Source organism: Festucalex cinctus, chromosome 14 (assembly GCF_051991245.1).
Source record: "Festucalex cinctus isolate MCC-2025b chromosome 14, RoL_Fcin_1.0, whole genome shotgun sequence".
Classification (NCBI taxonomy): domain Eukaryota; kingdom Metazoa; phylum Chordata; class Actinopteri; order Syngnathiformes; family Syngnathidae; genus Festucalex; species Festucalex cinctus.
Genome location: NC_135424.1, coordinates 23,068,578 through 23,082,477, shown reverse-complemented (window position 1 = coordinate 23,082,477; position 13,900 = coordinate 23,068,578). Strand labels below are relative to the sequence as shown.

The window sequence follows — 13,900 nt, the reverse complement described above, 5'->3', positions numbered from 1 at the left end:
GGTCCTCGAGGGCCGGAGTCCTGCAGGTTTTGTAGATTTCCCTACTCGAAGTGCAGCTGATTCCAATTAACAGGCTCGTTATCAGGATTCTGCAGAGCTTGCTGATGAGCTGATCATGAATCAGCTGTGTTGAAGAAGGGAAATATCCAAAACCTGCAGGACTGCGGCCCTCGAGGACCGGATCTCGCCACCCCTGCTCTATAGTACTAGACCACTGAGCTGGTCTCCTGGTCACTGGAAAGAGGGAACATGAGCTTAGTAAGTAGGGCTGGGTGATATGGCCAAAAAAGAATTCTCGATTTTTTGCAGTCATTCAGGACGATTACGATTTTAATCGATTTTAACCTAATAAATCCAACAAACGTTTACTTAAAGGTTTCATTTATTCAAAAATAATTCCTGTGCAAAATGTTCAGACACCAGTAACGTATACTGATTCTAGATCAGTTTTAACGCAAAATTACATCACATAAAAGCATTTGGATGTAACAGAACATAAGAACAACAGCAAGGCATATAAATTGTTTAGCGCCCAAAAGTATCAAGATGATCATCGGATGCTGGCAACAGGTAGCTGACCTGACCAAAATCGAGTGAATATTGCTGTGGACGCAATGGGCTGAATGCAAGCCGATCTACTTTGCAAGCCACGACATATGGGACAGATGATCCAAGGTCTGCGAAGACGCTACTGGTGAAAGTGCATGCGCTCGCCTTGGCTGCTCGCCTTGGCTGGCGGGGAGCGCCTGTTGGTGGCGTCTGGGGACCAGCTTTGCAATTCCAAATCTGTCTGGGACTAGCCGCAATTTACACACGGACATTCAAGATCAACTGAGCGGGGAGTGCGCTGACATATGTCTGGGATTGGTGGTTAATGATATGAAACAATGATATCATAATCAATGTATATAATGGATGTGTATAGTAAGAATCGATGGGGACGGGTTACCTAATAAGCCATGGCTTCTCCCTTTCAGCCCTTCTTTGAGATGTCAATGTTGCAAATGATTTGATGTGATCGATGTAACCTGTAATAATGTGTCCGAAAGGAAAAAAATGAATAAATAAATAAATGATGGTTTGGGCATATGCAATATTGGACTAATTTTGCTGCAAGTCCCAGTGAGCAAATAAAAGTCCATCCATCCATCCATCCATCTTCTTCCGCTTATCTGAGGTCGGCGCACGGGGGCAGCAGCTTTAGGAGGGAAACCCAGACCTCCCTCTCCCCAGCCACTTCAACCAGCTCCTCCGGCGGGATCCCAAGGCGTTCCCAAGCCAGCCGAGCGACATAGTCTCTCCAGTGTGTCCTGGGTCGTCCCCGGGGCCTTCCGCCGGTGGGACATGCCCGTAACACCTCTCCAGGGAGGCATCCAGAAGGCATCCGAACCAGATGTCCGAGCCACCTCAGCTGGCTCCTCTCAACGCGGAGGAGCAGCGGCTCGACTCCCTTCCGGATGACCGAGCTTCTCATCCTATCTCTAAGGGAGAGCCCGGACACCCTGCGGAGGAAACTCATTTCGTTCTTCCGGTCACGACCCACAGCTCGTGACCATAGGTGAGGGTTGGAAAATATATCGAACGTAAATTGAGAGCCTCGCCTTTTGGCTCAGCTCTTTCTTCACCACGACGGACCGATACAGAGTCCGCATCACTGCAGACGCTGCACCGATCCGCCTGTCGATCTCCCGCCCCATCCTGCCCTCACTCGTGAACAAGACCCCAAGATACTTGAACTCCTCCACTTGGGGCAGGATCTCATCCCCGACCCGGAGAGGACACGCCACCCTTTTCCGACTTAGGACCATGGTCTCGGATTTGGAGTTGCTGATCCTGGTACCAGTCCTCTCGAGAGGGGTTGGACTCTCTAAATAAAAGTTGAGTGACTAAAGAAGGCATTATACCCTTTGATTATTTATTTATTTATTTATTTTTACCTGCACTTCTAACCGTACAAGCTGGTAAACATGAATTAATAATAATAATAATAATAATAATACCCCGCGACCCTTGTGAGGAATAAGCGGTCAAGAAAATGAATGAATGAATGAATAATAATAATAATAATAATAAGGGTTTTTTTTTTTTTAGGGATAGTTCGGATTTTTGGACATTAATCTGTATTGAATCCTCACCTCTAGTAGTGTGCGATCAGCACTGACTTATCCCTGACAGCGCTCCATGACACGAGTTCTGGTCCGGTTTTGGTCGAAAGGAAAATAGTCCGGAAGAGAGAAGAGTGATACATTTGCATCAAAAAAAGTCAGACGCTATTACCGCCGGGCACTATTTTTCTGTTCATTCGTATCACTGCTCGGCGCCCTGCATATAGCTGACAGACGCGCACTAATCTTGGCGCGCCTATCAGCTGGATGCAGGGCGCCGCGCAGTGATACGAACAAACAGAAAAATAGTGTCCGGCGGTGATGCAGTCTGACTTTTTTTAGGGCGAAGTTTTGTGATGCAAATGTATCACTCTTCTCTCTTCCGGACTATTTTCCTTTCGACCGAAACCGGACCAGAACTCGTGTCACGGAACGCTGTCAGGGTAAGTCAGTGCTGATTGCACACTACTAGAGGCGAGGATTCAATACAGATTCATGTCCAAAAATCCAAACTATCCCTTTAAAGCTCTTTTTGTTTTTGTTTTCCAGGTACATAATGTAAATGGGTGCAATGTAAATGTAAATGGGTGCAAATCCATTTTTAATTTTGAATTGCAGCAACTTAATTGAGGGTGGATGAAGAGATCATCACTGAAGTGATTGCTATCCAGTCATGCAAATACAGACACACAAAGACAATTGTTTAAAAAAAAAAAAAAAAAGACATGTTACCGGAAAGCCGGCTCGTCCAGGAGGACCCTGAAAAGGAGTGAGAGAAATGATACAAATAGTACAAAAAAGGAAGAGTGAATCATACAGATGAAGTAAACATTATGAAGAATATCTCGATGCACTGAGCAGAACTAATTAACTCATCTAGAAGTCTGTGTAACATTCAAATTATTATTCAAAATACTTACATGCAATATAGACCACAGTCCAGTATTTTGTTCTGTTACGATTCAATTCAAGAACAGAATACTTTATTTTATTACAAAGCCCCATGCAAGGATTGGTTTCGGATGAAATACGAAAGCATGCAAAATTTTTCTTAATGCCCTCATGCCCCTCCACAATGAGCCCTTAACTCATCTAAACTAACTGACGCCAGATTACTTGAATACATTCTGAGTGCGGATACATCCCACGTCCGCAAAGTAGCCTCCATCAAATGCAACAACTGCAAAAAAACAATATATAATGGTTTTCAATGGTTTCAATGTTTTTTGTGTACTGACGAGTGGCTTTTCTTTCCCAGCGGAACACAAATCAGTGCTTTTTGTACCAACAGGTCTTAAGGGAAGGATGTAAGGCTAATTGGAGGGAAGTCAAAACAGGAACTCTTCACAATTTACAAAAAACTACGGAAGCAATGATGGTTCACTGAGGAAAGTTATCCATACATGTGCTTTTATGCTGATGTACAATCTGTATGTGGCGTATTGGCACATTTTTACCATTTTTATTTTATTATTATTTATTTGTTAATTTATGATTCCCTTTGTGAGAAAGTTTGATGTTAATTGATCGATTGCCTCATACAGTAAATTCAAATATACACTATACATTGTCAGACATCCCCCCGCCCCCAGACGTTAAACTAGAAACTAGATGATAGACAAAAAAACTCAAATTTCCATCCATTTCCATCAATAACAAAGTATTGCTCTAAAAAGTACAGTAATTCACTCAAAATGTGTTGAACAGTTACTACAGGACAACTGTTCCATACAGTATACAATGAGCTTAGTTCATGCTGCTTCTCATACTGTGTGTAAATGAATGTATTATTTCCCATCATTTGTTCTCCCTAGAACACCATAATATCCCTTTCACTTACAAATATAGCATTTAGCAAGCACATCTTACTATGTATAGAACTTGAGCCCATCTTCTCTATACTGCATTTACTGCAAAAATTGTTCCACTGTTAAAGAGCAACATGATTGATCTCGTCTTTGGTTACTAAAATCTTAAAACTCATTATTACATTCTTATCAGAATACATTTGAATGCCAGTGCCTAATTTCTTGTAATTTCTCCCACCCAATTAATGAAGAGTGGTAATGATAATGTCGCCACTTTACGATTCAAAAATGTATTCTCTCATTCCTTCACAACTACAACTCAAATTATTGGCAAAAAAAAAACATAACAGTACATTTTAGCTTCATCTGTGTCACAGTCTGAAGGAAAATCAATTCACATATCAGTCACAATAATAAAGAGAATCACACACTCAGTCTCCACGTGTCTGTGGTCACATTGCAAAAAGCTGAGGTGCCAGCCTCGTAATGCGACATCACCGACGTGTGAGTTAGTGAACCTTCCTCACAGCGAAACTAAAAATGACGCATTACTTTGTCTGGCCTGCAGGCAAAAATGCTGAAAAATAATCCTAATGAAGGCACACCACTACTGCGCTTTTACCAGCCCGGTCCGTGTCGCGATGTGTGTTCGCGCATTCATAGTTCATTTCCCAGTAGAAAAGTCAATTACACAAATAGGCAGATCACTACGCAGCCTTTTTACGTCACTGTATTATTCCTATGCGAACGTATGTTCACTCAGTGCATTCGTGAATTCAAAAGACAGTGCATAGTAAGATGACGCCACACTGGAGAATATAAAACTATTTTCACGTCTTTCTTTGGAGGAAAAACGTCAGCTTTTGAAGGATGGGAGACCAACGCCTTAGCTACCGGATTTTCAGCAAAGTAAGGGTCAGAGAATTAAGCTTTTTACAAAGAAAGGAAAGATTGGCTTTGTGGATGTGCTTCGATTAACTGGCTGTTTCACTTTACATGATGTTTGGCATTGCTATTGCTAGCTTGATTTTATGAGAAATTAGGCTGTTTCACAGGGAAATATCCACTTTATTAAATTATTTTCGAGCCTCTGGACGGGTTTAATAAATTAAAGGCAGGGTCTGTCGTTTTCATTCAGGAAAATTCACTTTTTAAATACAGGATGTACACACTTTAACTCTTTCTCAGTCTACACATCTGGAATTATGTTAATGTTTGGTGGTGATTTTTTCCTAAACGAGCAGCTTGTATTTTGCCATTTTGTGTTTGTTTTGTAAACAGAGGAATATTTCTCTGGACAGACAGTGTTTATACCCCTCCAGCCAATCGCAGAGCGGGGGGTGGCGGGGTGGCGTGTCGCAAACGGGGCCGTTCGCATTTGTCGGCTGCGTGACGTCACTCCCGCGGCAACTTGACAGCACGCATGGATTATTCTTTTTTCCACTCACTCACTCACTCACTCACTCACTCACTCACTCACTCACTCACTCACTCACTCACTCACTCACTCACTCACTCACACAGTGAGTGGAAAGAAAAAAAAATCTGCGTGCGCTGTTGTTGCCAGGGAGTGACGTCATGAAGCCGACAAATTTGAACGGGCCCGTCTCTGACACCCCCCCCCCCTCCCTGCACCCCCCACTCTGCGATTGGCTGGAGGGGTATAAACACTGTCTTTCCACAGAAACGTCTCGCTGTTTACAAAACAAACAGAAAATGGCAAAATACAGGTTGCAAGGGTGGGGGTTTAGGAAAAAAAACACCACCAAACATTAACATAAACCCAGATGTGTAGACTGAGAAAGAGTTAAAGTGTGTACATCCTGTATTTAAAAAGTGCATTTTCCTGAGTGAAAACGACAGACCCTGCCTTTAATGAAATTGTCCGTTTTTCGTTGTGCGGCAAATGAGAGGCGCAGTGCACTGCAACATGTTTGCTGTGACTGGCAAACCGCACGCTGGCTGTGACGGTGACTTAGAACTTTCGCAAATTTTGAGCTGCCACACAGTAAGTGCTGGGTACGAACTATGCTCGAAGTAAAAAAAAAATAATTGGAAAGCAAAAAATGTAATACTTCAAAAGAAGGTAATGTCTTTTTTTTCTACCCATACAGAGGAGGCATATGTTAAAATAGTTTGAATGTATGGCATCTTGGAGTAAATTGAGTATCGTTTAAGTATCTCGAGGTCAGGCCCAAATGAAAATATGGTCACCCTAGGATATGTTGTACACTCGCCTGCCGACACAGAATTGGTGTGTGCATCTCAATTTGCGACTGCCTGTCTACCCAAAACTAGAGCTGACTGAACGTCAATGATGGTATTTTTGGTTTAATCCTCACACACATTATGAAATGGCATAAACGGGATATTAAAACTACCATTGATGTTGCAGTGTTCTAAATTTTTGAGTAACATGGTATTTGACTATAAATGGTGTGGCAACGTAAGTAGACAATATAAGTATATAACACTACTCATCAGTCAACATGCATATATTCCTTATCATCTGCAAAAGTAAAATCTAACATTGTTGTCGCTTCCTGAGCAGATGTGGCCTTCTTCGAGTCTATACATATTATATAGTACCTTGGTGGCGAATATGTACATACCAGGAGAAGCCACACAATGTATTAATTATTACATGAAATTATGATGCACAAACAGTTTAATTGCTTACATTTTGTTTAATTATGTTACTGTGGACTGCTTTTTTTTTTTTATAGTGTTATATGTAGTAGGACTAGAACGGTTTAATGGCATTTCCATTCATTTCAATGGGGAAAGATGATTTGAGACACACATCTTTGAGTACTTAAGCATGGTCATGAAATGAACTAATCTCATAAGTCAAAGCACTACTGTATATGATACTTTATAAGCTAATCAGTACATTTATTTCCAAGTCCCAAATATTTCAGGTGGCATGTGAAAGATTAAAATATCGTTCTTCATCCATGTAAAAACAACCACTGACTGTGCTGGAAAACAACATGTGTTTCTGCATACTCATACCAGCTCATTTATCTTCCTCACTGAGCACAAGCATCAACTACCTCCGTAACCATCATGGAAATTTGGCAGATGTCACTTTGGGTGTCAACAATTATAGCGCTGATCAGATGTGCAAAATGGTCAATGACTTAAGTGAGGCAATATATAATATGTGATAAATATTTACAACAGGCTAATAATAATTGCAGTTTGAGAAATCAATTTGCCCACTTCACACCCACCCAAATGCAGTGATATTCAGTTACTTTACCCAACATGGATCACACTAGGTGTCTTGTGTACTTACTGGAGGTCCTGTAAGACAAGAAAGAGGGAGAAAACAACATTTAGAATTGAGATGAACTGTGATACATTTATTCACAGATTAGAGATCTGTTGAGTTTTATCCACTGTAATGAAGATTTTTGCCTTCAGTCACTGAGGTGTAAAACACAAAGGTTGCCATTGTGTGTAGAAAATATATATGCAGCTAATGCTTTTTCTTAAATATTCTGATTAACTTTCTCCTCATCACATGAGAATTAATCTGAACACACTTATCTTCCACAGGGATGAACATACGTAATACTTCATTTCTGTCTGTCTTATTGAAGGTTTGTTAACAAAAACTGCGTGAGATGTCAGTTTCACAAAGCACAAAAGTCATCAAGTGCTAGGGTGCAGTAACCTGGCAATAGCCAGATTAATATTGTGATTCACTCAAGTGAGTACTCCACAATATTTTCAGTTTGTTTGTTTGCCCCGGCATCGGCACTGGCTTCCTGGTTTCATCACAGCTGCATATCCCGGTTATCAGCGGGAGCAGTACAAGATGTATTCTCCGGAGTTTGTGAACTCACTGTGAGAATTTATCTTGCAGAGCAAGGTTAAGGGTGCAGACTAAAAGGTTTTTTGTTTTTTTTTTGTTTTTGTTTTTTGTTTTTTCAGATCTGATTTTAGGAACTGTTCCTCCTGCATTTTCCCCCTATCTCAGACTATTCATATATTTTGGCCATAACAAGTATGTCCAGAATGAAAAAAAAAAACACTCAAAACAAACCTTTAATGAAAACAATATTCACATTTTCTTGTTCTTGCTAACTTGCTAGGTCAACCACAGTAAATGAAGCAGGTGGAGACAAATGATCACGAACAAGAAAGCCCTTTAAGCAGTGCTTTAGGAGGTTCTATTTTTTTTTTTTTTTTAGACAGGTCAGACAATTTATCACTCAGCTGGGTGCCAAGTCAATGTCTTTACATTTTCATGCAATAAAGAAAAAGTGGGAACAGGAAATGCACATTTTAGGGGAAGAAAGGGCTTGAATAATTTTGCCTGGTGGCTCTTTCCAAAGATAGGTAGACCAAAAATATCAGGAAATAGTATAGATCATTGTCCTTAAAGATGTTAATTTATCACTTTTTTTTCCCTCTCTCTCTCTCTCGCACTCTCTCTCTCTCTCTCTCTCTTTTTTTTTATGGTGGAGCGGGTCAATTTCTAGCAGTGGTTACAATAATAATTTGGAGAAGACATTGTCATGTTCTGTCTTGGTTATGTGTTTTTTTCTCTGTTTAGTTTTCCCTACAATATCTTAGTTGCCCTTAGCTGGTGCAGTTGAGCAGGGAGGTGCACACATGAGGGCAATTGTAATCAATTCCTTGTTTTAAGGCTCCCCAGCACACCAGCATGTTATTGGATCATTTATTTGTTCTCTGTTTGCTATGTGTATTCTAGTTCGGTTACAGGCCGGTCTCTTTGTTCCTAGTAAGCTTTGTTTTCCTCGTATTGACCTCCTTTTTGACAGCTAAGGCTGTTTGAAAGAGCTATATAAAGATGACTTCAATTGACTTTTTGGTTAATCCCTATTTGGTAGTATTTTGTAATTTATCCTACCTGTGTGGTAGTGCTTTTTGTTTGTTCTTCTGATTTTGCTGTTTTGTATTTAGCAGTTTTGTTTTCTACTTTGGTTCACTATAATAAATACTACTGGAACATTTCTGAACACTCTGCATTAGAGTTTCCAATCCGTCACAACCACAACAATTATACCATTCCAAACTGCACCTTGGTGAGCTGAACTACTAGACAATGAAATAGTTTTATAGACTTGGGAAAAAAATGCTAAATGTGAAGTTTACTTTCCATTGTTTTCTCATTATCAAAACCAAAATCCCATACATGACCAAATTATCATTTTCCTCTGGAATGTCAACATGAAGGCAACACAGACAACCTGGAGTAAAGCAAAACAGAACTTGCTGTTGCTGTTCCTTTCCGTCCTAAATGAACATGGATTAAAATAACCTTACTCGGTCCAAGAGATGCTTGGTAGTTACCTAGGAAACAGCACTGCTTCAACCTCAACAAACCCACACTTTCTGATTAAAATAAAAAATAAAAAATGCATTTACAGTCTGTACATATATTAATTTAGCATGCTTTTCATATTGAGTCCCATGGTCTAACTAGTATCTTCTACAAATTTCTCCACATCTGTGCTTGCTGCTAGCTCTCACTGTATTCCACCTTTCTCCATCATAACCTCCAGCACCTTGTTTCGAGACAATGAATGTTAAGAAGCGAGTTATCACCCCGGGTTTTCACTGGATGCGTTTGCGGTGTGGTTGCGGTGCGGTCCGGCGACGCAAGCAATTAGATTCCATTCATTCGAATGGTGCAGTTTACACCGCTTGCGGGTGCGTTGCGTGTCGACTGCGGAAGGCCTGCGGCGTGCCGCAAGCCTTCCGCAAGGATAGCCTATTTTCTATTTTTGCCGGACGCCGCAGCGGTAGGCCTCCGGCAAATGGCAAGCTAGCACAAAACACATCGAGCGGGACAGGAAGACCGAGGCAGTTTCAAAATAAATTTCCGGTTACCTTTCAGAATAAAACACTCGCCAGCTCCTATTTCGCAAGTTTTTCAGCAAAACGTGACGTGGGCGTCGCCGGGCCATGTGCTCATTCACGGTTTAGACACCAGCGAACATGGACGAGGAGAGGTTTATATTGGAGGTGGAAAACCACAAAATAATATATGACACGGCACATCCTTTTTATAAGGACTGTAATGTATAGTGAGTTTGATGTTCGCGATTGCTTGTTGTGCCCGTCTCGCTTGCCGTACTGAGCGGCAGCCGGACGGGGAAGACAGAAATAAAGAGTGGACCCGCACTGACCCGACTCTCGTTATTAATATACTTTACAAGGACAACCAAAAAAAGGATGCTGCATGGAATCTCATATCTTTCTGCTTCTCTGTTGAGCAGACTTTCTGTATGTTTGTCGTTGTGAAATGCCACATGATCGCGCGCGCGCGGTCCCGCGAGACACGTTGGGAAGTGGGCGGCGACGGAGCTGCCGGACCGCAGCTGTGCGGAGCCGGTGTGGATTGACAAAAAAATTGACCCGTCCGGAGTACGCAGTCAAGACGCACCGCACCGCAACCGCACCGCAACCGCATCCAGTGAAAACCCGGGGTTATGGTCCACCGTTGTTCATTTGGGTTCGATATGGATGGGCATCGAGAGAAGGATGCGCACATTCAATTTCAGGTTTGTTTCCACTGGATCTAAGACCCACGGAAATGATCCTCTCACTTTTCCACTTTCTTGCCTTATTTACCAGCATCACCATTCTGACATTGTTTCTGATGAGATAAGGTGAAGAACTGTTTTTGCAACTTTCCACTTTTTTGAGCTGCATGGGTAGATTATTAAACTCCATCCCCAAAATACATTTAAGATTCACCAATGTGTCAATCTTTTTCTCGCATCTCGCTCCATTCATGTAGTTCAGTGTTTCTCAACCTTTTTTCAATGATGTACACCCTGTGAAATATTTTTTTTCAGCCAAGTACCCCCCAATCAATGCAAAGCATTTTTGGTGGGGGGAAAAAAAATAAAAATCTAAAAGACATGCTGTGCCATCATTTGTACAGTCTGTCTTGAACTATTTGAACATATTCATCCATCCATCCATCCATCCATCCATCCATCCATGCATCCAACCATCCATCCATCTTCTTAACCGCTTATTCCTCACAAGGGTCGCAGGGGTGCTGGAGCCTATCCCAGCCGGCTTCAGGCAGTAGGCAGGGTACACCCTGAACTGGTTGCCAGTCAATCCAGGGCACACAGAGACAAACAACCATTCACACTCACAATTACACCTAGGGACAATTTAGAGTGTTCAATTAACCTGCTTTGCATGTCTTTGGAATGTGGGAGGAAACCGGAGAACCCAGAGAAAACCCACGCAGGCATGGGAATCAAAATGTATAAGTATAAATTAATCAATCAATCAATCAATCAATCAATCAATCAATAATGCATAAATAAATAAATCTCATAAAAAAAATCATTAACTTCATTTTAAATCGAACTTTCAAATGATTGACAGGCAGTGTTGCCGGTAACGCGTTACTTAGTAACGCGTTACTCAAAAAAGTTGCTTTCTAAAGTAACTAATAGTCTAACGTGTTACTTTATTCTACAAAGTAGTCTGATTAAAGTTACTGTCCAGAGAATCAATGCGTTACTCCACATTTTCATGAAGAAGGCAAACTATCTCACTGTTGTAACAGTCACAAACAACTACTGCTAACTACGAAGATGAGGCAGAAGTCATTGATCACCACACTGAATTCAGCCATGGTCTGGTCATGAATGGTTTGCACATTCAAAACAAAAGTGATGATACTTTTACTACTAGTTTTATTAACCAACAGGCACACAACACAACAAAAAAAAGTGTGCATTATGGACCATAAAAGTGGTAAAAAAATAATTTATTTCCATCCTCAACTGGTCCGTGAAGCATTATGGGATGAGGTCGTCTCCGCCCTCTCGCCAGGGGGAGTGACGTCAGACAAGTTACGTTTTCAGTAGGGGTGGAACAAAAAAACGATTCGACCGAACCATCGTTCGTCAAGGGGAGCTAAACGACCGTATCGGTTGCGAGTGAGGCTTTATGGTTTTCATAACAATAGCAAGAGTTCTGCGCCGTGCTCTACTTGTTTTGTTTACATTTCAGTAGCATCACCATTCAAGCTACTTCCGTGTTTCCGTGCTCGCGACACGGCGCGCGCGCGTGCAACGAGTGACAACATACAAATGGAGACAGTTAGCAGAAGCCGGTGCCGTACATCTCGGTATTTCCCATGGCTATCGAGTCCTCTCGGTGCACTTGTATGTCCCGGGCCGGCGTTGGTACTGCGCGCGAGCCAAAAAGAATAACTCCCGTGACGATCCAATGCATGGATTCAAACCACACAGGTATGTCCCACAACCAACACACCAGCTAAGCTAAAAGCACACTGCAAGTATCTCATTTCTCAGTTTGTGGCTCCCTGTCAACGTCTACAACTAGCATGAGCAGCAGATAGGAGAACTGAGACGTGCCCGCGATTACGACAGCCCAAAAAACAAAATATAAACAGTAGTGATTCTGTGGTCATCATCGTGTCTCAGATTAAAAAAACAAAAAAAGATGTCATACATTAACCAAAAATGAAAGTGATGACAAAAGAAAAAAAATTGTTAAATACAAAAATTGTTGATTAAAAAGGGAAATGAACTTTTGGAAATATTTTTGCATATATTAAGTGGTTAAAATGTGTTTGATAGATTTATTGTTCCATAAGGTGGCTTCATATTTCTTTTGGCTGGACGGTAGGTTTATTTCATGTCTTAAATTTATGTTTCTGAAATACTTCACAATGTGCAAATATTCTGTTTAATTGTGTTGGTGTCTGTCTAAAGGTTAAATATTTATATTTAACATTAAATTATCAACCTTTTGTTTTCCTGATCCTTATTTTGAAGAGAAAAAACAAACAAACCAAAAAACAATTATAACTGTCAATAACTACTAATAAATATTTAAACTGATACATGTGTACACACTGGAATAGCGGAACAAACAAACTTAGGGGAATTTAGGGGATTTTCATTTTCAACCTGGATAGATTTTTATTTTTTGTTTTATAAAAAGTATTTACGTTACAAGAAGTCAAGAGAGACTGCCTTTTTTCATAAAAAAACACACCTTTATTTTCATGTTAAAAATGCACTTTCAATAAAGTATTTGGAACTCCGTTTCTACTGCATTATTTTTATGTTGAGATGGTGTTATCGGCAGCTGCTGAAAGTAACTAAAAAAGTAACTTTTAATCTAACTTAGTTACTTTTAAAATCAAGTAATCAGTAACGCAATTTAGTTACTTTTAAAACCAAGTAATCAGTAAAGTAACTAAGTTACTTTTTCAAGGTAACTGTGGCAACACTGTTGACAGGTTGCGCTAGCTGGCATCTGACAGGTTGGGCTGAACCATTCTGGTTTGGGGAGACTGGGTTTGTAGGACAATGAAACTGAATAGCCTCCTCAATATAAAATTCATTTTGCGACCTTAGATTTTCCTGAAATATTACATAATTTGTAGTTATTAAAAAAAATTAAAAAAAATCCGTGGACATTACTTTTTAATTTTTTATTTTTATTTTTATTTATTTTTTAATCTCGCATACCCCCTGGAGTGTCTTCACATACCCCCAGTGGTACACGTAACCGCATTTGAGAGCCACCGATGTAGTTACTTGATAGGTGAACAAAAGTGAAGCGACAGCTCTCTCTGCACGCAAGACTGGTAAAAACAAACATCAACACAAGATTCCTGCTACATTCTGGGCCTGCCTTCACATCCTGTTGGCTAGGGCTGTTCACCCAGGAGGCTCGACCCAGAGAATCTTGATCCAAAGGCATGTAGGGAGGCCAAAGACAACAGGGTTCAAATATAGTACAGAACGTGGCCCCTGATGAACAGCTTTGTGTGCAACAAGCAGTGGGCACAACATGAAACAAAATGCAAAGCCATAAACACACAACACTGGAGGATGTTGTATGACTGCACTCATATCATGTATGCTAAGTTTGCCCTCCCCCGGGATTAATGCTGTCTAACTATTGCAAACACCTGTTGCTTCCACTTATGTAAGGGCA

At 40.8% G+C, this 13,900-nt stretch overlaps 1 protein-coding gene across 1 annotated transcript in view; it reads right to left on the bottom strand.

Moving 5' to 3' along the window:
- col13a1 (collagen, type XIII, alpha 1) overlaps window positions 1-13,663 on the bottom strand; it is a 77,227-nt gene extending 63,564 nt beyond the window's left edge. The window contains exons 1-3 of the mRNA XM_077496126.1: window positions 13,429-13,663; window positions 3,230-3,285; window positions 2,838-2,864 (exon numbers count right to left, since the gene is read on the bottom strand). Coding sequence (XP_077352252.1) covers window positions 2,838-2,864; window positions 3,230-3,285; window positions 13,429-13,663 — 318 coding nt within the window. The remainder of the gene's footprint in view (window positions 1-2,837; window positions 2,865-3,229; window positions 3,286-13,428) is intronic.
- Window positions 13,664-13,900: the final 237 nt, after the last annotated feature.